Source organism: Zalophus californianus, chromosome 16 (assembly GCF_009762305.2).
Source record: "Zalophus californianus isolate mZalCal1 chromosome 16, mZalCal1.pri.v2, whole genome shotgun sequence".
NCBI lineage: Eukaryota > Metazoa > Chordata > Mammalia > Carnivora > Otariidae > Zalophus > Zalophus californianus.
The window spans coordinates 24,853,987-24,881,112 of NC_045610.1; the positions used below are offsets into that span (position 1 = coordinate 24,853,987).

Genomic DNA, 27,126 nt, shown 5'->3' on the forward strand with positions numbered 1-27,126 from the left:
AATGAATCCCCAAATTACCTATCGCTTCTAATCCTCCTGTAGTTAGCTACTGCCAATTAAGAACTTTTTTTTTAAGATTTTATTTATTTTTTGACAGAGAGAGACAGTGAGAGAGGGAACACAAGCAGGGGCAGTGGGAGAGGGAGAAGCAGGCTTCCCACTGAGCAGGCAGCCCAGTGCTGGGCTCGATCCAGGACCCTGGGATCATGACCTGAGCTGAAGGCAGACGCTTAATGACTGAGCCACCTAGGTACCCCAATTAAGAACATTTTAATGTATAACTAAATTTTAGTTTTTTCCAAGGGGAAGAGTGTGTATAAATAAAATTGGTAACGCAGACTGGGAACACATACTGCAAAGGACTCTGACAGAAAGTGAGTGAGTGATGTACGTATGTATGTGTTTATTTAATTTTTTTAAAAAATCTTTTTTTAATCTTTTAAGATTTTATTAATTTGACAGAGAGGCAGAGAGACAGCACAAATAGGCAAAGCAGCAGGCAGAGGGAGAGGGAGAAGCAGGCTCCCAGATGAGCAGGGAGCCCCATGCGGGGCTCCATCCCAGCACTCTGGGATCACGACCCAAGCTGAAGGCAGACACTCAACTGACTGAGCCATCCAGGCACCCCTGTTTATTTATTTTTTAAAGATTTATTTATTTATTATTGCAGAGGGAAGCAGGGGGTGGGGGTAGGGAGGGGAGGAACAGAAGGAGAGGGAGAGAGAATCCCCAGCAGACTACCTGCCAAGTGCGGAGCCCAACATGGGTCTCGACCTCCTGACCCTGAGATCACGACCTGAGCCAAAATCAACAGTCAGACACTCAACCGAGCCACCCAGGTGCCCCTGTTTATTTATTATGTTTTAAAGTAAGCTCTACATCCAATGTGGACCTTAAAAGCATGACCCTGAGATCAAGAGTCGCATGTTCTACCGATTGAGCCAGCCAGCCAGCAGCCCAGGTGCCCCGAACACAAGGTAATTTAGGCTTTATTCTGTTGAAAACTGAAAATCATGGAAGGTTTTTTCTTATATTAAAAAATTAAATAATATTTATTCTTTTTATTATTACAGATTATATTGTCACTGTAGGAAATATAGAAAAATATCACAAATATGCCAAATGACCCCATCATTTAGCATTAACTACAGTTGATATTTTGATGTTTCCTTTATTTTTTTGTGACTGAAAACATACACGTACATGTAAAAAATAGTGTGCAGTATATAGTTGGAATTAAGGGCAGCTTTCTGACTTACCAGCTATGTGAACTTTCACAATAATTTTTTTTAAGTAGGCTCCACACCCAGCATGGAGCCCAACACAGGACTTGATTGAACACACTACTCTGAGATCAAGACCTGAGCTGAGATCAAGAGTCAGATACTTAACTGACTCTTGAGCCACCCAGGAGCCCCCACAATAAGTAAATTTCTAAGCCTCAGTTTCTTCATGGGTAGAAATCAGGATAATATTAGTATCTACCTCAGAGTTACTGTGAAGATTTCATGAGCAACATATGTAAAGTGCCTCGCATTTAGTAAATGTGAACTATCATTCTGGTTGCTATAAAACAGGTATTACATTTTATTTTTTAATTTTTATTTTTTATAGTTTTTCTTTTTTTTTTAAGATTTTATTTATTTATTTATGAGAGACAGAGAGAGGGAGAGAGAGAGAGAGGCAGAGGGAGAAGCAGTCTCCCAAGGAGCAGGGGGCCCGATGCAGGACTCGATCCCAGGACTCCAGGACCATGACCTGAGCCAAAGGCAGACACTTAACCATCTGAGCCACCCAGGCACCCAGGTATTACATTTGAAACACAGCATATAGTTTTTCTTTCACTTAGCTTATTTTCACAGGATTTTTCTGTGAGAGGCTTTCAAACGGAACAGTATAATCCATTTTTTACTTCAAAAAGTACTCTACAGAAAGGACTAGAGGCAGAAATGGAAAACTGAGACACAAGTTAGAGGTATCCTGTAATGGGGCGCCTGGGTGGCTCAATCGGTTAAGCATCCAACTCTTGATTTCAGCTCAGGTCATGATCTCGGGGTTGTGGGATCAGGCCCTGTGTCAGGCTCCTTGCTCAGCAGGGAGTCTACTTGAGATTCGCTCTCACTCTCCCTCTGCCTCTCCCTTCCCTGCGAGGTCTCTTCTCTCTAAAATAAATATAAATAATTTTTTTTAAAAAAAATAAAGTGTTAAAAAAAAAGTGGCTCCTATAATAATTCAAGGCAAGAGATGATAAGGTACTAATCCATAAAGCTAGATCCAGAAATAAGTAGATGGAGAGAAGAACATGGATTAAGGATATGTAGGAGGTGAAAAAATTTGACAACTAATTGTGTATGAAAGAGGAGCAAAGATAACTCCAGGTAGAACCTGAGGTGCTGGTGTAGATGATTAGATGGGAGTTGGCACCTTTATAAGATAAAGTATATGAGTTAATGGGATCATTTGGGGAATGAGCTTATTTTGGGATATTCTTGTTTGAGTTACCTGGACACTTGAGTCTTGTGGTCAGGACAGAAAAAGAGGCAGAATATAAAAATTTGAAGCTCAAGAGCCTTCCTGAAGAATAAGAACATGGTGTATGTAGAATAAGGAGAGAACAAAATTTACAAAATAGGCAATGTAAGAATCTGGAAGGTCACTGAATCTGATGATGGAAGAAAAATCAGGAGTACAGTACCAGAAGCAGAGACTATTAGCACAGAATTATTTTCTACTAAGTTTAGTGATAGAAAAACAGAACGATAAGATTCTGAGAACATTTATCTATGAATGTTTTTAGAAGATCAGGATATTTGTAACTGACAGGGTAAAGAGAAAGACTAAAGGGATTTACCAGTGAAACAAGGTCCCACAGGCATCTGAGGAGATTTGCAATAGCATGGGGAGAAGAACTCAAGTTGCATTCAGTAAACACTGACATGCATTTTATGGAGAAAACTGATTACTGGAGGCACTGCTTATAAAGCAAATGACCCAACCCAAGAAAAATATCCAATTTAAAAGACGAACTCCAAGTAACAGCATAGCAATTGCACAGTGGGGGCTTTAGTTTCTTTTAATGCAATTAGAGCATCCCTAATTTTAGCGCAGAGAGACACTGGATCAACATTTTATTAGATGCTTTCTCCTCTCTTATCTATAAGCCAGGTGAATACTATCAATCTGTAGATCCTTCAGAAGACAGCTCCGAAGAAATTTCAGTGCCTTTAACTGAAAGAGTGGCAAGAAGAATGAGAATAAAACCTAGGTCCCTTTCTACAGACCAACTGACTTTTGGGATTACATTTTTTAAAATATCAAGTGTTAAAACTTCAATTCAGAAGCATATGGATTCTTTATAACAGATCCTAATGTTGGCATCTTCTGTCAATAAGTTTCCTAAAGTATGGGAAAGGTACCAGATTATTCTGGGTATTAAATAACCTAGTTCACAGTGAAAAAGTTAGTCCCTATCAATTCTCTCTCAATCCTCTAATTACTTCAAGGAAAGGGTCCCCATTTGGTACTAATGTGCTAATCTTTTTTTTTAATGTGCTAATCTAATACTTGATCTGCTAATGAACACTTGATCATTTCTCTTTTTAACAGAGAACAGATCTTAATACTAGTCTTCAAAGGGCAATACTATTTAGCTGGAATTTGATATTTTCACTGAATTTATTTTTATTTTGACCTTCTATTTCTGGAGTGTGACACTGATTTTTTATTTAAGATACTGATATAAAGTTTATTTTAAAAATATTTATTTACATAAAAATGATAAAGTAATTTAAATAAACATATTAAGCAAATAATTTTATGGGCATTATATGGCAAAATATGATGGCCATAGTACACAAATGACTAAAAACTGGGAATCTACATTAAATATGAATTTTGGGCATTAGGATTTATTCTTTTCTTAAGTAAGCTCTATGCCCAACATGGGGCTTGAACTCATGACCCGGAGAGCAACAGTTGCATGCTCTACCAACTGAACCAGCTAGGCGCCCCCATCAGTATTTTAAATTAGACTATGCACCAAAGAAATCAAAATTGTATGGACAACAGAACAAAAATAACCTATGGCTAAAGAAGCTGAAATGTAAATTAGGCTTGAGTAATTTATATTATTAATCCTATGTTTGGCCTTCAGTGTGTGGATTTCATGGCAATTTCTTAAAGATAATATTGATTGTCTCACAGCTTTTCTGATGTCGAGTCCATACCAACGAAAATGGATTCAATTTAAATTAAGTTTCAAAAGAAATTTTCAGTAAACAAGATGACTTATTTATATTAATTCAATCTTTTTTTTTCAATTATGCTTTCTGATTTATTTGGTCTGGAGCGGAACAGAGGCATTTCTTTTCTTCCTTTTTTTGTAAAGGCCTTTATGTGATCCTATTACGCAGTCAAAATTGATTACCACTGCCCTAGTGAGGATGTGTTTTCATAACGTGCTCCAAACGCTGAGAGTATAGTAGTAACTGATTTCTTACTGAATGTACTACTTGCTCTGGAACTTGCTTTTTAAAAAGCTTCAGATTTTAATGAACCTTTGGGTCATTTGCTTCTTTCCTATAAAGATGGAGTAAAACTAATAAGATAGCCATTTTGAAAGAATAACTTGAAAAATTAAAGTCTTCTAGCAGGTCACTTCATTATCCTACAGGAAAATCACTTTATTTCTGCTACAAGTGTTCTTGAACTTAAATGATGTCCACATAACTATCATGTGGACTTGACAGGCAACTCTTTTTAGAATTTATATTCAATTCTCTATTCCATTCAAGTTTGTTTATGTACTATAAGATACTTTTAAAAAATATGTATTAATAAATTTTGAGGAAGATTGGGTCTCCTTTAATTCCACTTGAGTAAAAAATTTCTTCAAGCTTTCCTCTGAGTTTGACATTTTTTTATTATTTAAAAAAATTTTATTAACATATAATGTATTATTTGTTTCAGGGGTACAGGTCTGTGATTCACCAGTCTTACACAGTTCACAGCGCTCACCATAGTAGATACCCTCTCCAATATCCATCACCAGCCACCCCATCCCTCCTACCCCCCTGCACTCCAGCAACCCTCAGTTTGTTTCCTGAGATTAAGAGTCTCTTATGTATACCACATCTTCTTTATCCATTCATCCGTCGATGGACATCTTGGCTCTTTCCATAGTTTGACTACTGTGGACATTGTTGCTATAAACATCGGGGTGCACGTACCCCTTCAGATCCCTACATTTGTACCTTTGGGGTAAATACCCAGAAGTACAATTGCTGGGTTGTATGGTAGCGCTATTTTCAACTTTTTGAGGATCAGAGAAAGACATGTATCATACGATCTCACTGATATGAGGAATTCTTAATCTCAGGAAACAAACTGAGGGTTGCTGGAGTGGGGGGGGAGGGATGGGGTGGCTGGGTGACAGACACTGGGGAGGGTATGTGCTATGGTGAACGCTGTGAATTGTGTAAGACTGTTGAATCACAGACCTGTACCTCTGAAACAAATAATACATTATATGTTAAAAAAAAAAAAAAGAAGATAGCAGGAAGGGAAAAATTAAGGGGGGGAAATCGGAGGGAGAGACGAACCATGAGAGACTATGGACTCTGAGAAACAAACTGAGGGTTCTAGAGGGGAGGAGGGTGGGGGGATGGATTAGCCTGGTGATGGGTATTAAAGAGGGCACGTTCTGCATGGAGCACTGGGTGTTATACGCAAACAATGAATCATGGAACACTACGTCAAAAACTAATGATGTATGGTGATTAACATAACATAATAAAATTTAAAAAAAAAGAAAGAATGTAAAAAAAAAAGAGTCTCTTATAGTCTGTCTCCCTCTCTGGTTTCCTCTTGTTTCATTTTTGTGAGTTTGACATTTAACAGAATTTCAAAGAGAAATATTTGGAATTGTATTTAAAATTTTTTTTAAAGATTTATTTATTTATTTGAGAGAGAGAGAGAGAGAGAGCTGCACAAGTGGGGGAGGGGGAAAGGGGCAGAGGGAGAGGGAGAAGCAGACTCCCAGCTGAGCAGGGAGCCCAACTCAGGGCTCGGTCCCAGGACCCCAGATTATGACCTGAGCTGAGGGCAGACACTTAAAATTGACTGGCCCAGGCTTTGGAAATCTTATATATAGCTTATATTTCTAAAGAAAATTTACATGAAACCATTCTTATTTCTTTTCTGAACAGATAAGTCCTTAGGATGAAATCTACAGATATCATTGGTAAGAAAACGGGGTGATAAAAATATTACCAGGCATTAAATCTGTTAGAGTTTTACAATAATTCAGCAACAGAATAATTGTAATAGCTTATCAGAGACTGCAATCTTTCATCAGTGACTGCACACCATACCATATACTTTTAACATGGCGCAGTGAATGATACCCTTTTTAGATAGAGAATAAAGGCTTTTCTTCACTTATTTTCCAATGTTCCAACTATAGTGGTCTATCTTCTCACTGTCTGGCTTGCTTTTGTATTCTAGGAATCTATTGCTCTCAGTGTTGGGCACTCTCTGAAACTGTCACCATCACTCAGGTTCTTTCTTCTTCCCCCTTCTCTGCCCTATTTTTCAGATCATTGCTTCCACCCTTGGCTTTTAGTGAAATTGTCAACATTTTCAGTTGACTAATCTTATGACTACTTTCCTTTTACATGTTTGTGGATGGTCACATACATAGCCACTGGCTCTGAGTGTTATTTCCCGTTGCTCCAAGAAATTTTCCCCTTAAATGTCAAAGGGTCTTGTTTTGTTTTTACTGACTTCTGGTTCTGGAACTATTAGCAACTATCCTGTGTTTTCAGAAGATAGGTCTCTAGGTAGGTCAAGTTTCACCAATGGTGAAAAATTTCCTCCTTCTCTGAGTCAATGATTTCTAAAAGTGCTATGTGGCACTTTAATATAAGATAATTCTATTTTGAGCATGTCATGATTTCTTTTGAGTTGTATCAGTGGTTAATGATGTTCCAAAATAAGGGTCAGGATTCACTTTCTTCTCTATCAGTGATGATGCTACTTTTTTCTATACATATGAATATTACAAGTATTAATGAACTTAAACAACTACTAGTTATGCCAATTTTACATTTCATTAGTCTGCAATGCTGGTTTTTGAAAAATGGAAGATAGTATGGAGTAATGGAAAAAGTACTAAGGTAGGAGTCAAGAGACCTGAACTCTAGAAATCTAGATCAGGTAATAAAGTAATTGCCTAATACAACTCTGTGCAATTACAAAACCTAAAGGGCCCTTTAGAGGCTTTGTTTGTAAATTTAGAAAAGTGCTTAAAGTGCTTTCTAACTCCAAAGTCACATAACAACCAATAATACATAATAAACAGTAAAATCTGTAATTGAGTAGTAAGAGCTGCTCCCTCAGTTCTCAAACAGGAGGGAAGACAACAATATATACTACAATGATGACAAACAGAAAAGATTTCATCATTTCTCCCCATTTACATTTGTACAAAAGGAGATTTCACATCGTAGAAAAAACTTCGGCTCATCAAAGGAACAGATCTCATAAGCAGATCAAATATTCAAACTCAAGTCAATCATTCATATCTGAGGCAAACCACTTCTGAGAAAGGACTGCTTATTTTTCCTGCTCCCTTAGTCTCTATTTAGGCATGCTACTGTCTGAAAGATACAGTCTGCCCTCATAGACAATTACTAATTCACATAAGCAAATATGCCATTTTATGAAAAGACATTAACTAAAGCTAACTTATATCTTATTAGGTGGGCAGACTAAGCCCAGAGGAAATTATCCAACACATTAAAAACACCGATTTATTTTTCTTAAATAAAGCATTTGCCAAAATTGCCATATATACTGAAAAGGCAAATGTAAATCACTAATTACTACTGCTACTGCTTTGCTAAAACCACTGCTAGTATTACTACCATTACTTCCTTTAACTTTACATAGGGTCCTACTTGCCAGGCATGGGGCTAAGTGCTTCACATATGTTAATTCATTTAATTCTTTGTAACAACCCTACTGAAATAGGTATCATTATTAACCCTGTTGTTTGTATGAGGAAACTGAGGCAGAGAAAGGCTAAGTAACTTGTTCAAGGTCATACCACAAGTAGCAGGACCAGGACTCTAACACAGGGAGTACAAGCTCACTACTATTATCCTATACTGTTTTCTCAGACTATTAGCTAATACTTATTAAGTACTTACTATGTGCCAGACACTGTTCTAAGACGCTTAGCATGTATCGACTCCTCTAATCTTCATAACCTCCTGTGATGGAGGTAACTGTTCTTTTTTTTTTTGCAAAACCTGTGTAACTTTATTTAGCCCGGTGTTTTCCAAGCCTGGTGGATCACGGAACCTTCTAATACCTCGTGGGACAGTGTTCCACGGGACACCACAGTTTGGGAATGCTATGGGCAAAGGCTGCAGGGGAGCCTCTGAAAGTAGAGGAAGGGTCTGGCCCAGGTAAGCCACAGCAAGATTCCAGTGCCAGAGGGGGAAGGAGGGAGGCGGCTGCAAAGCCCAGGGCGAGGGACCCCATAACTGAAGGGAAGGGTGCACATGAGAGACCCACGGTGGGGAGACAAAGAGGACCAGAGTGCTGTTTGGATGTGGAGGGGAGAGAAAAGGAGGCAGAGGTGACCCTGAGAATTCACATTTCGGGAGGCAGCAGGAAGGGGGCAAGGATTGGGGGGCATCCCTCACTTCCACACCACCCACTCTCTGCCCGCTCGCCCCATCGCTCCTCCCCAACCGTGTGACCGAGGTGAGTCTCGGCCCCGTGGCTTCCCCCCCCCAGGAGGAGCCTGGAGAGAGAAGGGTGGGAACAGCCACGTCATGGGGACGAGCAGCCCCCAGGAGGCCGGAGACGTGCTGCCCCCGCTACGCACAGATCGTGTAGTTGTAAAATCGACAGCAGACGTCCAGGGCCTCTCGGTGGACCTCTGGGCTGGGGCTCTGGAAGGCCCCGCAGCAGCACTGGTACACCTCGAAGTTGCTGCCGTCCATGGTTGTGTTCAGGAAGGTCGTGCAGTTGACCGCAGCCCCCCGGGGCACATAGAGGATCCCTGCCACGCAGGCATTCACCAGCGACACACAGGTCCCAGTGCAGAGCACCCGCAGCACTATCTGGGAGAAGTCGCTCTTCCGCTGGGGGGCCATGGAGGTCAGTCCTCCCAGCATGATCCCAATGGAACTGAAGTTGGCAAATCCACAGAGGGCAAACGTCGTGAGGATTTCTGCTCTGACCTTGGAGGTAACTGTTCTTAATCTCATTTTACAGACAAGGCCCAGGATGTCACTTTTTTAAAAAGTGATTTGCATTTTTTTTTTAAAGATTTTATTTATTTGAGAGCGAGAGAGCATGAGCAGGGCGGGGGGGGAGAGAGGGAGAGAGAGAGAGAGAGAGAGAGAGAGAGAGAGAGAAGCAGGACTCGCTGAACTGGGAGCCTACATGGGGCTTGATCCCAGGACCCCAGTGAAATCAAGAGTCAGACGCTTAACTGACTGAGCCACCTAGATGCCCCCAGCCAGTTTCATTTTAAAGTAACTTTAAAGTCTGCATTTGACAGACACATACTAGACAATAACACAGAATGCCACAGTGGAGAGAATATGATACTTAAGTGCAGACTTCCCCCTCCACATCTCTCCCTTACCACCCTCCACTAATTCTTTTAATGCAAGAAGGGTTATGGCAGGCAAGAGCAAATCAGGTTTGTGTTCTTGGCAGTGCACTTCTGTTTATAAGGGATGAGCTGTGAAGAACAAGACCTCTACCGTGTTCCTACAGGAAACAAAAAGTAATACTTCAAAACACAAAATGAGGTTACACTTTGCATCTGCAGACAGTAAAATATTAATAACCATTCATTCTAAGGCCAATCTAAGAACATAAAGGACAGAAAACATTTCAAAATAGAGTGGGATGCTTTACCCCAATGTTTTCATTTTCTACTTAACAATCACCATCATTATCATGTACCTATACAAGGTTTGAAGTCATTTGCCTACTTGTTTACTCCTTCAACAACACTGATTAATATATTTTGTATGTGAAAACACAATATTAAACTCTGAAAAATAGAAAAAGAACCAGGCAGAATAATGAAGTCAATAACATAAACAGTCTACCAATATTCTGATAAATAAACAATGACCGAAAAAGACACATAGAAAAACAATATAAATTGGGTGCCTGGGTGGCTCAGTCATTAAACGTCTGCCTTCTGCTCAGGTCATCATCCCGGGGTCCTGGGATCGAGCCCCACATCGGGCTCCCTGCTCAGCAGGAAGCCTGCTTCTCCCTCTCCTACTCCCCCTGCTTGTGCTCCCTCTCTCACTGTGTCTCTCTCTGTCAAATAAATAAATAAAATCTTAAAAAAAGAAAAGAAAAAATATAAATTAAATAATCAGGTTAGTGATCATTTGGTAAGTAACAAGGAGTCTACATTAATCAACTGGCTCTCCAAATATGGAGAAATTTGATTCCTGGCATTACTCTGAGTCTTTTAATTCTGAAGAAAAATCCATTCTGTTTTAAGTAAGATGAGAATATTCACTAATGAGAATTTCTCTTTGAATTCTTTATTTAGAACAATGGCAGATTATCATTTAGAAATTGAGTTCTAATTTAAGTTCTGAAATTAACTTTTTTAAACAGAAAATCAATACTTCTTACCCAAGGGTCTTCAACATTTTGATGAAAAAGGTGAACAAATGAAGGATAATGTAACTGATGTGGTTGAGATACCATTGGCTTAAAAGTCAGTGCTTAGGTTTGATCCCAGAACTTCCACCCTGTATTTAGGTTACCTTTCATGTCAGCCTCAGGTTCATCACAGGTAAAATGAGTTCATACCACCTTCCTCCCAGGGATACTGTGAGGATTAACTGAGATATGTAAGGTGCATATGCAAGCACCCCCATGTCCATTATTACCTTCCTCACAGAGTTGTTGCAAGGGAGGAAATTTATGTGGAAGTTTAAGCACAGGGCTTAGTCCATAGAAGTATCACACAGGTATTCATTTCTTCCCCCTTCCAATCCTTATCTACATTGAAGCATTTTATTCCTGGCCAGTAGTCACACAAAGTCTGATAGAGTTGAGAATTCTATGAAATATGTAGATAAAGGGGAATCATACTCACATATTTGACATATTCTTTCCACTGCTGCCACCACTGCATGGAGATGATAAACCAATTGTGTCCTGGTTGCAGACCATACCTGCTCTCTCGTTCTAACCATCCTCTGCACATACAAAAGAAATTCAGTACATCAAATGGTATATGAAACGGATGATCACACACACATCCAGAAGTTATCATTAGAAATTCTTACAAAGTAAAAACATGACACAGATATACTCGGGAGACTGCCATAGTTTCAATTAGTGAAACACTGATAAGTCAATTTTAGGAGTCTTAACACCACTATCAAGCTTCATACCTGATGTTTTAAAAAATATTTTTATTGAGGAATAATTTACATAACATAAAATTTACCTGAATTAAGAGTATAACTCAATGATTGTGGTAAATTTATAGACATGTGCAACTATCACCACAATCCAACAATCCAATTCTAGAACATTTCCATTACCCCCAACAGCTATCCTGTGTCCACTTTTAGTCAATTCATGTTACCACCCTCAGCCCAGGAAATCACTAGTCTATTTTCTGTCTCTTACAAATTTCCCTTTTCTGAACATTTCATATAAATGGAATAATAGAACACATGGTCTTTTACATCTGGCCTCTTTGACTTACCATGTTTTTGAGGTTCACCTACGTTGTAGCAGATATCATTACTTTGTGCTTTGTAATTCCATTCCAAATACTATTTTTTTATTTTATTTATTTATTTATTTTTAAAAAGATTTTATTTATTTGAGAGAGAGAATGAGAGAGAGAGCACATGAGAGGGGGGAAGGGCAGAGGGAGAAGCAGACTCCCTGCTGAGCAGGGAGCCCGATGTGGGACTCGATCCTGGATCCTGGGACTCCAGGATCATGACCTGAGCTGAAGGCAGTCACTTAACCAACTGAGCCACCCAGGTGCCCCCCAAATATTATTTTTTAAAAAGATTTATTTACAGAGAGAGAGCGAGAGTGAGCACGAGTGTGGGGGAGGGGCAGAGGGAGAGGTATAGAGAGAATCTCAAGCAGACTCCCCACTGAGCACATAGCCTGACACAGGGCTCAATCCCAGGACCCTGAGATCATGACCTGAGCCAAAATCAAGAGTTGCCCGGCTGCTTAACTGACTGAGCCAAATACTATTTATAATGCATCCCACAGGTAGGTATACACCACATTTTGTTTATCCATCTAACATCTGATATTTTGAAATTGGCAAGCTATTCTCCAAAGTGGCCGCACCATTTAACACTTTCATCAGTAATGTATAATGGTTCTAGTTTTTTCATATTCTTGGCAATGCTTGTTACTATCTTTTCTATCATAAAGGTTTAAGTGGGTGTGAAGTGGCATCACATCGTGATTTTAAAGTCTGTTTTTACGAAGGAGAAATTCATAACATAAGGTGGTGGTTGCATATTTTGAATGTACTAATGCCATTGAATTGTATGCTTTAAAATAGTCACTTCTATGCTATGTGTATTTCTCCAAAACATTCTCATACATCCCAACTGAGTAGTTATACATTAGGTGGTTATTTCCTATTACTACCTTCCCCGAGTCTTTGATAATCACCATTCTTTCTGTATCTATTCATTTACCTATTCTGGATATTTCATATAAATGGAATCATTCAATGTGACCTTCCATTATTTGGGTTCTCTCATTTGTAAGGTTCATCCATGTTGTTGCATGCACAAATACATGTACCATTCCTTCGTAAGGCTGAATAATTTTCCATAGTATGTATATATGACATTTTGTTTATCCATTCATCCACTGATGGCTATTTGGACTGTTTCCACTTACTGGCTAATGTGTATTGTGTTGCTATGAACATTTGTGTACCAACACTGGAGCTCCTGTTTTCAACTGTTTGGGGTATATATCTAGAAGTGGAATTGCCAGGTTACATGGTAGTTGAGGAACTACCAATTTTTTTGCACAGCAGTTACACCATTTTACATTTCCACCAGCGATGTATCAGTGCCCCAATTTCTCCATATCCTCACAGAATTTATTGTCCATTTAAAAAATTATAAACATCCTAGTAAATGCAAAGTAGAATCATTGTGGTTTTCAGAGTTGCATTTCCTTAATGACTAATGATTTTGAGCAACTTTTTATGTGCTTGATGACCATCTGTATGTCATCTCTGGAGAAATGTGTTTTCAAGTCCCTTGCCCAGTTTTTAGTTTTCTTTTTGTCGGTGAGCTGCAGGAGTTCTGTATATATTCTGGTTACTTGACCTCTGGCAGATCTATGACTTACAAATATTATCTCCCATTTTGTAGGCTGTCTTTTTACTTTCTTGACAACGTCCTTTGATAAAAAGAAGTTTTAAATTTTAATGAGTCAAATTTATCTATTTTTTCTTTGGTTGCTTATGCTTTTAGTGTCACATACAAGAATTCAACTTAAAAGCCAAATCACTCTTGAAAAAATATTCTTCCCAGATATAGAATAGAAGTACCGTAGTGCTTTTCTGGATTCCAAGATTTCTGATGAGAAACCTGCTGTTAATCTTATTGAGAAGCTACTGTATGTGTAGCTTTTCTCTTGCTTTTAAGATTTACTCTGTCCCGGGTGCCTGGGTGGCTCAGTCGGTTAAGCGACTGCCTTCGGCTCAGGTCATGATCCTGGAGTCCCGGGATCGAGTCCCGCATCGGGCTCCCTGCTCGGCAGGGAGTCTGCCTCTCCCTCTGACCTTCTTGCCTCTCATGCTCTCTCTCTACCATTCTCTCTCTCTCTCAATAAATAAATAAATAAATAAATAAAACTTTAAAAAAAAAAAAGATTTACTCTGTCCCTAGGCTTCTGACCATCTGATTATAATGTGTCTTGGTGTGAGTCACTTAAGAGTTTTATCCTTCTTGGAGTTCAATGAGCTTTTGAATGTTTAGTTAACATCTTTTGTCAAATTTGGGGAGTTTGGGGCCATTATTTCTTCAAATATTCTGCCACTTTCCCTCCTCTCCTTTCTGGGATTCCTATCATGTGTATGCCGATATGGCTGCTGCTATTTCATAGGTCTAGTGAGCTCTGTTCATTTCCCTTCGTTCTTTTTTCTATTTCTCAGTCTCAATAGCTTCAACTGACCTATCTTTAGATTTTAACTTCTCTCAGCCAGGCTTTGGGTTCTCAGTGTAAAAAAACAAAAACATTCCTAACTTGCAGGCTGTATAAATCAGGCATTGGACCAAAGTTAGCCAACGGGCCATAATCCGTGGCTTAACAATATTGCAGGTGTACCTGAATATGTACTCTGCTGTTGTTGGTTGGTGTCGTCCTGCTGCATGCACATGTATTTACAATTTTTATATCTTCCTGATGAATTAAAACTTTTATCATTATAAAATGTCTGCCTGTAATAATAATTCTTTGCCTAAAAAGCCATTTTTTCCTAATGTCGGTACATCCACTCCAGCTCTCTTATGGTTACTATGTGCCTGGTTATATCTATTTCATCATTTTACTTTCAACCTATTTGTGTCTTTGAATGTCAAGTATTTGGATTAAAAATATCAGTCTATATTTATTTATTTTTAAAGATTTTATTTATTTATTTGACAGAGAGAGACACAACGAGAGAGGGAACACAAGCAGAGGGACTGGTAGAGGGAGAAGGAGGCTTCCCACGGAGCAGGGAACCCGATGTGGGGCTCGATCCCACGACCCTGGGATCATGACCTGAGCCGAAGGCAGACGCTTAACGACTGAGCCACCCAGGCACCCCAAAAATATCAGTCTATCTTTAGCTTCTGATAATTGTTTAATCCATTTATATTTAAGGTAATTATTAATATGGATTTGTGCCTACCATTTTATTACTTGTTTCCTACTCATCTCAAGTATTTTTATTTGTTTTTCTATTCCTCCTTTACTTCCTTTTGTGTTAAGTAGATTGTTTCCTACTATATCATTTTAATTATTTTCTAAAGAAACTGTATTTGGGATTATTTTCTTACTGGTTGCTCTAGAGGTACAAAATAAAGCTTAACAGATGCTACTTCAGATTAATACTAATTTATTCCAGTAAATTATAGAAGCTGCTCAAATATAGTTCTACTTCCTATTCTTTTGGTTGTATTATCATCATCATGCATATGACATCTTTTTAAGCTGTAAGAACAACATAGCTTTCAAATTATTGTCTCATGATTTTGTATTTTATTAATTAAAAGGATGAAACAGGCTGCCCGTGGACGCCGCAGAGTAAGTATTGTTAAAGTCTCCCCTCCCACCACCGTCATGTCTAAGTCAGAGTCTCCCAAAGAGCCTGAACAGCTGAGGAAGCTCTTCATCGGAGGTTTGAGCTTTGAAACAACCGATGAGAGTCTGAGGAGCCATTTTGAGCAATGGGGAACGCTTACGGACTGTGTGGTAATGAGAGATCCAAACACCAAGCGCTCCAGAGGCTTTGGGTTTGTCACGTATGCCACTGTGGAGGAGGTGGATGCAGCCATGAACGCAAGGCCACACAAGGTGGATGGAAGAGTTGTGGAACCAAAGAGGGCTGTCTCAAGACAAGATTCTCAAAGACCTGGTGCCCACTTAACTGTGAAAAAGATTTTTGTTGGTGGCATTAAAGAAGACACTGAAGAACATCATCTAAGAGATTATTTTGAACAGTATGGGAAAGTTGAAGTGATCGAGATCATGACTGACCCAGGCAGTGGCAAAAAGAGAGGTTTTGCTTTTGTAACATTTGATGACCATGACTCTGTGGACAAGATTGTCATTCAAAAATACCATACTGTGAATGGCCACAACTGTGCAGTAAGGAAAGCCCTATCTAAGCAAGAGATGGCTAGTGCTTCATCCAGCCAAAGAGGTCGAAGTGGTTCTGGAAACTTTGGTGGTGGTCGTGGAGGTGGTTTTGGTGGGAATGACAACTTTGGTCGTGGAGGGAACTTCAGTGGTCGAGGTGGCTTTGGTGGCAGTCGAGGTGGTGGTGGATATGGTGGCAGTGGGGATGGCTGTAACGGATTTGGTAATGATGGAAGCAACTCTGGAGGTGGCAGAAGCTATCATAGTTTTGGCAATTACAACAATCAATCCTCAAATTTTGGGCCCAGGAAAGGAGGAAATTTTGGAGGCAGAAGCTCTGGCCCCTATGGTGGTGGAGGCCAATACTTTGCCAAACCACGAAACCAAGGTGGCTGTGGTGGTTCCAGGAGCAGCAGTAGCTATTGCAGTGGCAGGAGGTTTTAAGTGCTGCCAGGAAACAAAGCTTAGCAGGAGAGGAGAGCCAGAGAAGTGACAGGGAAGCTACAGGTTACAAGAGATTTGTGAACTCAGCCAAGCACAGTGGTGGCAGGGCCTAGCTGCTACAGAGAAGACATGTTTTAGACAATACTCATGTGTATGGGCAAAAAACTCGAGGACTGTATTTGTGACTAATTGTACAACAGGTTATTTTAGTTTCTGTTCTGTGGAAAGTGTAAAGCATTCCAACAAAGGGTTTTAATGTAGATTTTTTTTTTTTTTTGCACCCATGCTGTTGACTGCTAAATGTAATAGTCTGATCATGACGCTGAATAAATGTGTCTTTAAAAAAAAAAAGGATGAAACAGAAAAACATTTATACTGTCTTAAGTATGTAATTATGTTTACTGGTGCTCTATATTTCTTTGTGTAGTTCAAATTATTGTTTGGGGTCACTTTGTTTTAGCATGAAGAAGTTCTTTCAGTATTTTCAGTATTTTAATCCTTTAGTATTTAAGTGTTTACTAGCAACAGTGTTTATATGGGAATATTTTCAAATTACCTAAATTTCTGAAGGATAGTTCTGCCTGATAAAGAATTCTGGGTTGACAGTTTTTCCCCCTTCAGCACTTTGAATGTCATCCCACTGCCTACCGACCTCCATCATTTCTATAAAAAAATGGTCAGCCGTTAATCTTATTGGGGTTGCCTTCTACAGAACGAGTAATCTTTCTCTTCCTACTATTAGGATCTTTTCTTTGTAGCTTTGAACAGTTTGTGATATGTTTAGATGTGGATCTCTGTTTTTAACCTCCTTGCAGTTCGTTGAGCTTCTTGGATTAACAAATTAAAGCAATTTTAGGAGGTTTGGCCATTATTTCATCAAATATTTTTTTCTGCTCCTTTCTCTCCTTTTGGGAATTCCATTATGTGTGTATTGATATAGTTGTCTCTGGTGTTCCACATATCTCAGGTTCTGTTCATTTTTATTTATTTTCTCTGTTCTTTGTATTGGAAAAATCTATTTAATTATATTCTATTTTGCTGGTTATTTCTCTGCAGCTCCAATCTGTTGCTGAGTCACTGGGGTGAATTTTCATTTATTATAATTTTCAACTCCAGAATTTCCATTTAGATCACTTTCAAAATTTCTGTTGATATTTTATATTTGATTAGTTACTGTCATCATACTTTCCTTTAATTCTTTAAAACAAAGCTTCCATTAGCAGTGAAAGCATTTACAATACTGCTTTGAAGGCTTTGTGTCCTAAGTCAATCTGGGGCTACCTCTATCAATGAGTGTCCCCACCACCACCACAGGTCACATTTTCCTATTTTGTTGCATGTTTCATCATCTTCTGTTACTGAGAACTGGACATATTTGATAATATATTTCGCCAATTCTGTTTTCTGATACTACCTGTGTGTTTTGCCTTGTGACTTCCTGGACTAATTCTATAAAGTGTTTCCCCTGCAGTGTGAGGCTGTTTAGTTTTCTTCATTATTGGCTTCCTCGAGGAGAGCATAACTTACTGGTCAGCCAATGACTGGTGAGGGGCTGTGCTGAAACATCTTGAGCCAGTGACACTTGCACCTTTTTCTTGATGTATCAGTTCAGTTTGGGAAATGATGCAAAGTTCAGGCAGGTTACAAAATTTCCTAGGTTTTTATTTTCTGCATGTGCAAGGCCTTACATTCAATCAGGAATTAATAGATAGCTAAGACCCTCTTTGGTTTCTGCTGAGCTTGTGCATAGCCTTGTATATATGAGCAGCCTTCCAGATCATTTGGGATATGGGGAAGTTTATCAATACATACTATGGTTGTCTTGTTCTCTGGATCTCTTTGTTAAACTTTTGACTGGTCTCTCAGTTTGTTGCTTTCCTTAACCAGTATCTCAACCCCAAGCTAATGATATTCCTTGACTATTTGCCACCATGATCACTGTTTGTTACAATTCTCTTAGGCAGGCATTCATCCCTGCTCTATTCCAAATCAAGTCAGCCCTGTCATCCCTGCCTTGGTAAAACTATCATGTTGGGTAGGAGGGAATGGGATTAGCCCTAGGTAAAATTACTATGGATTCCCATTATTCTTATCAAGGTTTAGTGGTTTTTCTTGAATAAATGCTTCTCAACTTGTTGAATACCTATGGTCAGTTTCCAGAATCCTGAAATAGTTGGCTGACAATTTTGTACAGTGCTATATTTTGTCCAGTTGCTTTTGAGGGAAAGGATTTGCTGAGATCCTCACTCAGCCACTGCAGAAATCATGATACTAATTTTGAAACAAATTACTGACCCTTTATGTTAGAGACAAATATTTCTTTCACCTCGTTGCTTATTTACCAACCTGATTCATCTTTTAAAAATTATCCTAAAAATTCAAATGAATTTTTAGAAGTGAAAATGGAGGTAAAATAAAACAAAACTCAAAAATCACAAACGAAATTAATCAGTTTGGAATCTAGAATTTAAATTTCAGATTTATTTAAAAATAAGGAATACAGGGGTGCCTGGGTGACTCAGTCGTTAAGCGTCTGCCTTCGGCTCAGGTCATGATCCCAGGGTCCTGGGATTGAGCCCCGCATCGGGCTCCCTGCTCAGCAGGAAACCTGCTTCTCCCTCTCCCACTCCCCCTGCTTGTGTTCCCTCTCTCGTTGTGTCTCTCTCTGTCAAATAAATAAATAAAATCTTTAAAAAATTAAAAATTAAAAAATAAAAATAAGGAATACAGAAAGCAGATCATTTGATTTCAATGATGAAAAAAGTTCTAGACTTGATTCTATCACTTCCATGCAATTTTGGTAAGTTCCTCAACTTTTGTGAATCTCAGTTTCCTCTTTTATAAAATGGGATGGTGACACTAATTTAATGCAGTTATTTTAAGGAACAGATGAAATAATGCAAGTAGAACAAAGTTCCATAAAAACATGAGATTATGCCAACATTATATTTTTAAATAGGGATGCTATAAGCATCTGCAAAATAATTAAGCCAAGAAATATATACACTGTGCTATATAGGCTCCCTGCTCGGCGGGGAGTCTGCTTCTCCCTCTGACCCTATCCCCTCTCATGTGCTCTCTCTCTCTCATTCTCTCTCTCAAATAAATAAAATCTTTAAAAAAAAAAGTTAAAAAAAATAGCATTCCTTTAAAAAAATTTTTTTTAAATATGTTATTTATTTATTTGTCAGAGAGCGAGACAGAGAGAGAGAGAAAGAGCACAAGCAGGGGGAGTAGCAGGCAGAGGGAGAAGCAAGCCCCCTGCTGAGCAAGAAGCCCGAAGCGGGACTTGATCCCAGCACCCTGGGATCATGACCTGAGCCGAAGGCAGATGCTTAACCGACTGAGCCACCCAGGCATCCCTTCTTTTTTTTTTAAATCAACATTTCTTTTTTTTAAGTTTTTATTTTAATACCAGTTAGTTAACATACAGTGTTACGTTAGTTTCAGGTGTACAATATAGTGATTCAACAATTCCATACATCACCCAGTGCTTATCTCAGTAGCATTCTTAGTATCTATGGTAAGTCATGCTGACTTCAGAAGATATTAGTATGTGATGAAATCAGACTGCAATATTCTAAGAAAAAAAAAAGCTACTGCAGCTACATAAAAGCCTTTCAGTATTTCTTTACAATTTCTCATTTGTATACTTAAATATTTTTTAAAATGTTATTTTATGATAGCTAAAAATCAGAAAAAAAATCAAGACAACATTGTCAACATAGGAATATTATAAACAAGAATGAGTCTTCTGAGCATGAAAATTAAAAAGACTACATGAGACAAGTTTTTTTATGAAAACAATATTTTAAAAAATGGATTTTGCTTAACATTCTTTAAAAAAATAACCGTTTTTTATTTTTTTAATTTTTATTTATTTTTTTTAAAGATTTTATTTATTTATTTATGAGAGACAGAGAGAGAGAGAGAGAGAGAGAGGCAGGGGGAGAAGCAGGCTCCCCGCCGAGCAGGGAGCCCGACGCGGGGCTCGATCCCAGGACCCTGGGACCATGACCTGAGCCGAAGGCAGTCGCTTAACGACTGAGCCCCCCAGGCGCCCCTGTTTCGGTAAACTCTTTTATCAAGCAATCCTACACCAAAAAAAAGTACTGAAAAATTTGTATACACACTACTTTTAAGAATAAGTAACAAACTATGTATTGAATTTATTTTTAAAAGCGAAGTTTATTAGAGATTCTGTCCTGTTTCTGAAACTTTCTACACAAATGTAGAGTATAATGGTATAACACTCAAACAATGAAGGATAGCTGATGTACTAAAAATTGAATCACAGCCATAAAAACGTGCAAGCCTATTAACCAAGATATTTCATCACAAGTAATTTTGCCTAAATACACATCTAACCAAAGGAATATAGACTTTATTACTAAATTATACTAAGAAAAATAGAGATTAAAAATAGGGGATGAAAAGGGCCTATTAATCATTTGAATCATAAGAGGCTTTACTGATATGTAAAAGTATCATTTGATATGATCTGCAGTGAAAATGGAGGCCCAAAATAAAACAATATTTTGAAGTATTCTCATTTAAAAAAAATTACAAATTCCAACAAAGGCATAAACATATGGGTATACGTATATAAAAATGTCAATAGTGCAACCATCAACAAAATGAAGTCAATCTATGGGATGGGAGGAAATATTTGCAAACCACAAATCTGGTAAGGGATTATATCCAAAAAAAAAAAAGAAATTCATATCACTTAATAGTAAAATTAATAATAATAATAATAAAAAAATAACAAAGAACCTAAATAGACATTTTTCTAAAAAAAGACATACAAATGGCCAACAGCTACATGAAAAGATATTTAACATCACTAATCATCAGGGAAATACAAATCAAAACACAATGAGGTACGACCTCACACCTGTCAGGATGGTTATTATCAAAAACACAAGAGATAATATACACTGGCCAAGATGGAGAGAAAAAGGACCCCTTGTACCCTGCTGGTGGGACTGTAAGCTGGAATAGCCACTGTAAGAAAAAGGCTTCACATGAGATTTTAAGAAAGAACTACCATATAACCCAGCAATCCCACTTCTGGGTATATAACCAAAGGAAGCAAAATCATCTGGAAGATGACAGCTTTACTTCCATATTCTTTGAAGCATTATTCACAAAAGTCAAGGTATGGAAACAACCTAAGTGTCCAACAATGAATGAATGGATAAACAAAATGTGGTACATATATACAATGGACTATTATCTAGTCTTAAGAAGGAAATCCTGTCATTTACAGCAACAGGAATGAGGATGAAAGGAATTATACCAAGTGAAATAAGCCAAAGAGAGACAAATACTGCAAGGTATAGCACTTATATGTAGAATCATAAAAAAGTCGAATTCAGAAACAGAGAGTAGAAAAGTGGTTGTTGGGGGTTGGGGGAAATAGAGAAAGGCTGATAAAAAAGGGTACAAACTTTTGTGATAAGATGTATCAAGTCTGCAGATGTAATGTACAACATGGTGACTACAGTTGATTAACACTATAGTGTATAACTGAAGAGTGGAACTTAAATATTCTCACTCACACTAAAAAGTATGTGAGGGGCTAGTGATGGATGTGTTAATTCGATGAAGGGAATCCTTTCACAATGGATACATATATCAAATCACACTGTACGCTTTAAATATCTTACAATATTAGATGTCAGTTATACCTCAATAATGCTGGAAAAAATGTCAACAGCAATTACCTGTAAATAAAGAGGTGATGGGCATTTTTTTGCTTCTTTTTGTTTAGCTCTACTTTATAATCAAACATGAATTGTTTTGTAGTAAGGAAAAATTGCTACCTTTTATCTTTTGTATAAAATGTCTTATTTCAAAAAATAATAATTCAGTACTCAATGCAATTTTAATGCTAATGAGAATCTGATTTCTGAATTAATCCAATCCCTTGGTTAGGAAATTAACAAAAATATTTCAACATGAAATTAATTTGGAGAAACAAAGTGTCACTGTAATGACTGTATTAAAATGGGACATGCTGTTACTTATTAACAATATATTTCAGGTGTCAGAAATTTCAACTATATATACATATAATGAAAAATACACAGATTGAAACTATAAACTTACCTAATAATTTGTCCTTCCTCTTCTGGAGTGGCTGGTCTTAACCCCAGAACTATGTGACATACCTAGAGAAAAAAGTGGTAAATCAAACTTCATTGACTGGTGCCAAAGACTGGACTGTATAATATTTCACATTCTCTGCATGAGTTCCACTTTGTAGATGGGAATCTGAATTAGCAATAGCTTTCAACTGATGAGTTATCAATGATTCACTTGAACAACTTTGACCTTTAAACTTTAGCTGTTTGTTTTTATTTTAAACAAACCATTTCAATAGAGGCCAACTTCCAAATCTCTGTGTGAGATAGGAAAGGAAAGGAGGGAGGGAGGGCGAGAGAGACAGAGAGACAGAGAAAGAAGAAAGAAAAGAACCATGCAGAGAATATTATTTTCATTCCTGAAATCTGAAGAGCATATCATGGCACTTGGGGAGGAAGGTGGAGGGGAGATGAAGAGGCTATAGGAGACAAAAGATATGGGTGGCACTTTAAATAGTTCAAAGAGAAAAATTATTGCCACTAATGTTAAATATGCTTTTTAAGACTCATTTCCTCCTTATTTGCCTTCTCTAAATATCATCACAAAAGATGTAATTTTTTTCAACATTTTCTCATGAAAAATTTCAAAAATACAGAAAAGTTGAAAGAATTTTACACTGAACACATTATACCCATTACCTAGATTCTAACATTAACATTTTATTATACTTGCATCTATCTATCCCTTAATTCATCCATCAATCCATCTTAATTTTTGGATGCATTTCAAAGTAAATTACAGACATTAGTACAGCTTTTTATAAATACATCAGCATGGCCAACATTAATCAGAGTTCAATATCTGTTTACAGTTTTGTTTACCTTTTGAGGTAACATTTACATAACAACAAAATCCACAAATTGGGTTTTTGAGACTCAGCAGTTCATTTTTACTGCTGAGTAGTATTCCACTGTTTGAACATACCACTGTTTGTTTCATCCATTCTCATATTAACAAATACTTGAGCTTTTGAAACCTATTTTTCTTTTTTAAAGATTTATTTATTTGAGGGGCCTGGGGGGAATCAGAGGGAGAGATTCTTCAAGCAGACTCCCCACTGAGCCTGATGCAGGGCTTGATCTGACTACCTCATCTGACCTGAGCCAAAATCAAGAGTTGGACGCTTAACCGACTGAGCCACACAGATGCCTCAAAACCTATTTTTCTAAGCAAACTTACAGAAAATGGAAATACTGGGTAAGTCAAGAAATAGAACACTGCTATCTCATCCAAAGTCCCACTATGGGTTCCTTCTCACACATCACTGAGCCTCTTTGATGTAACCATGATCCTCAATTCTGTCACCATAGAATAGGTTTTGTCTGCTTTTGAATTTTTTGGTCTAGTATTTTCAACTCAAGATTATATAAGATTCATCCATGTTTTTGTGTATGGCACTATTATACTTATTTTCATTGCATTACAATATACCACTCTATGCACATGTTACAATTTACTTATTGTTTATGTATTTATTGTTGATAAGTACTTGGGTCATTTTCTGCTTTGGGCTATAACAAGTTATAAGAACTTACCTGTATGTCTTATGGTGCTCAGATATACACGTTTCTGTAGGGCTTACATACAGGGTAGACTTTATGAGTCATGGAGTAAGTGTACATTCAACTTTTGAAAATACTGCCAAGCAATTTCCAAATTATTTGTTTATTTTTTTAAAGATCTTATTTCTTTATTTATCAGAGAAGAGTGAGAGAACACAAACAGGGGGAGTGGCACTCCCCACTGTGCAGGGAGCCTGACACGGAGCTCAATCCCAGGACCCCGGGGTCATGACCTGAGCTGAAGTCAGACACTTAAGTGACTGAGCCACCCAGGTGCCCCAATTCCCAAAGTATTTGTAATAATTTATATACCTACTGGCAATGTATGAGAGTTCCAGGTTCTTGTTATCCTCACCAATACTTCATATCACTTAAAAACTATTCTGGGGCATGTCTACTACTATTTCATATGTGGTTTTAATAGTATTTCTATGATGACTAAGGAGCCCCTTTTCATAACATTCATTAACTATTTGGATATTCTCTTTGGTAAAGCATCTCTTCAAGTTTTCTTTACACATTTTTATACTAAAGTTTTACCTTTTTCTCATTGATTTTTATGCTCTGTATGCCCTAGACACCCATCTTGTTGGATATAGGTATCACAAACAACTTCTCCCACTGCACTACTTATCTTTTCATTTTCTTAATGGTATCTCCCAATTAAAAAACAAAAATAAAAAACCTCTTAATTTTACTGAAGTCCAACTTAAAAACTTTTCCTTGGTGGTTAATGCTTTCTGTGTCCTTTTAAAGAACTCTTTTCCACCTCAAAGCCATTAAAATATTCTTGTACATTATTTTCTAAATGCTTTATTTTTACCTTTCAAACTTTTTAGACTTATAATCCTACTTGGGATTAATTTTCATCTATGGCATGAGGTAGGAATAATGATGCATTTTTCCCCATAGAGATACCAATTGACCCAGTACACCATTTATTGACAAGATCATCCCCTCCCATCTGCAATGCAATGTCTTCTTGGTTATAAATCAAGTGATCACATACATGTAGGTCTGTTTAAATAAACTCTCAGTATTGTTTCACTGGTCTATGTCTACCTTCACACACACAAATATCATATTGTCTTAATACTGTTGTTTTACAGGAAGTCGTAATATCCGGTGACTTCAGTCCTCTAACACTGTTCTTTACATTATCCTATTTTTGGCCCTTTCTACTTCTTTATGTACTTAGAATCAGCTTAAGTTCCACAAAAACAATGACATTAAACTTTCTGGGATTTTGATTGCTAGCATACCAAATCTACAAACCAATTTAAAGGGATCTGACACCTTGAAGATGTTGAGCCTTAAGACCCATAAATGTGGATTATCTTCCTCTGCATTGGTTTTTTATTGCATCTGTAATAAATTATCACAAATTCAGCATCTTAAAACAACACAAATTTATTATCTTACAGTTCTGTAGGTCAAAAGTCAGACATGGACCTCGCTAGGTTAAAAAGTCAAGGTGTCGGGCGCCTGGGTGGCTCAGTTGGTTAAGCGACTGCCTTCGGCTTGGGTCATGATCCTGGAGTCCCGGGATCGAGTCCCGCATCAGGCTCCCTGCTCAGCAGGGAGTCTGCTTCTCCCTCTGACCCTCTTCCTTCTCATGCTTTCTATCTCTCATTCTCTCTCTCAAATAAATAAATAAAATCTTTAAAAAAAAAAAAATCAAGGTGTCGGGGCACCTAGGTGGCTCAGTAGGTTAAGCATCTGCCTTCGGCTCAGGTCATGATCCCAGGGTCCTGGGGTTGAGTCCTGTATCAAGCGCAGGGAGGCTGGTTCTCCCTCTGCCTCTTTCTCTCTGTCTCTCATGAATAAATAAATAAAATCTTAAAAAAAAAATCAAGGTGTCAGCAGAGCTGCATTCCTTTCTGGAGGTTAAAAAAAGAATACAGGGGCCTGGGGGTTTCAGTTGTTAAGTGGCTGCCTTAGGCTCAGGTCATGATCCCAGGGTCCTGGGATCGAGCCCCGTATTGGGCTCCCTGCTCGGCCGGGAAGCCTGCTTCTCCGTTTCCCACTGCCCCTGCCTGTGTTCCCTCTCTCGTTGTCTCTGTCAAATAAATAAGTAATCTTAAAAAAATAAAAAATAAAAAAAGAATACATTTCCTTGCCTTTTCCAGCTTCCAGAGTTCATCCACATTACTTTGCTCACAGCCCCTTCCTTTACCTCAAAGCCAGCATCTCTAACCCTTCTTCCAATGTCATTTCTCTCCCTCTCCTCCTTTACCTCCCTCCCTCTTTCTGACCACAGCTGGAAAAGGTGCTCTACTTTTAAGGACTCATGTGATTAGACAGGCCCATCTGCTAGGCTAATCTCCCTGTCTCAGAGTCTTTAACCTGATACATCTGCAAAGTCCCTTTTGCCATGTAAGATTACATATGCAAAGGTTCCAGGGATTAGGGCATGGATAACTGGTGTTGGAGGTGGTGTGCATTTTTCTGCCTACCACGCTTTTTAAAACTTGACACTTTTTGACAAATGCACAAGAAACAAGACCCTGGTTATGTTTAGCATGCTTCCTCTGCAAAATATTGCGCACTGAGTTTACAAAAAAGATTGAAAATAAAGATACTACTACAGGGATGGTTTTCTAATTCTATTGACACTTATGTATGTTACACTTAAATAGCCAAAACACTCAGTCAAGAGGGATCTTGCCAAATAAGAGCGTATTTCAAGCTTTTATTGCTAGACTTACCAACTAACTCTACCAATTTTAAGACACATAGAAAATAAAACAACTTAGCATAACAGTCTCTTACTTAAAAGTGTATTGTATATGAAATAAAGTGAATGTAGTAAAATGTATGTTAAAATGTAGGTGACAGGTATTCAATGGAAACTATTCCAGCTCTTCATAGTATGTTAGAAACACACACACACAAAAGTAAATCTCAAGCATATGCTTATTTATAAATAAGTCATAGAAAAATAGTGCCACTCCAAGTCCTTGATAAGAATGAGAAAAAAAATAAGAAAATAGAAAAGGCAATACAAAAAAAATCAAAATGCTATGCTATGTGAGAGCTACAAGATGACACAGAC

The 27,126-nt window shown here is 38.0% G+C and overlaps 1 protein-coding gene across 3 annotated transcripts in view; it reads right to left on the reverse strand.

Annotated features, from left to right (window-relative positions):
• The window catches only part of USP32 (ubiquitin specific peptidase 32), a 214,570-nt gene that overhangs the window by 43,854 nt on the left and 143,590 nt on the right, over positions 1-27,126 (reverse strand). For all 3 annotated transcript variants that reach the window (XM_035724554.1, XM_035724553.1, XM_035724555.1), the window contains 2 exons: positions 22,474-22,535; positions 11,156-11,258 (listed from right to left, as the gene is read on the reverse strand). In XM_035724554.1, the coding sequence (XP_035580447.1) occupies positions 11,156-11,258; positions 22,474-22,535 (165 nt within the window). The remainder of the gene's footprint in view (positions 1-11,155; positions 11,259-22,473; positions 22,536-27,126) is intronic.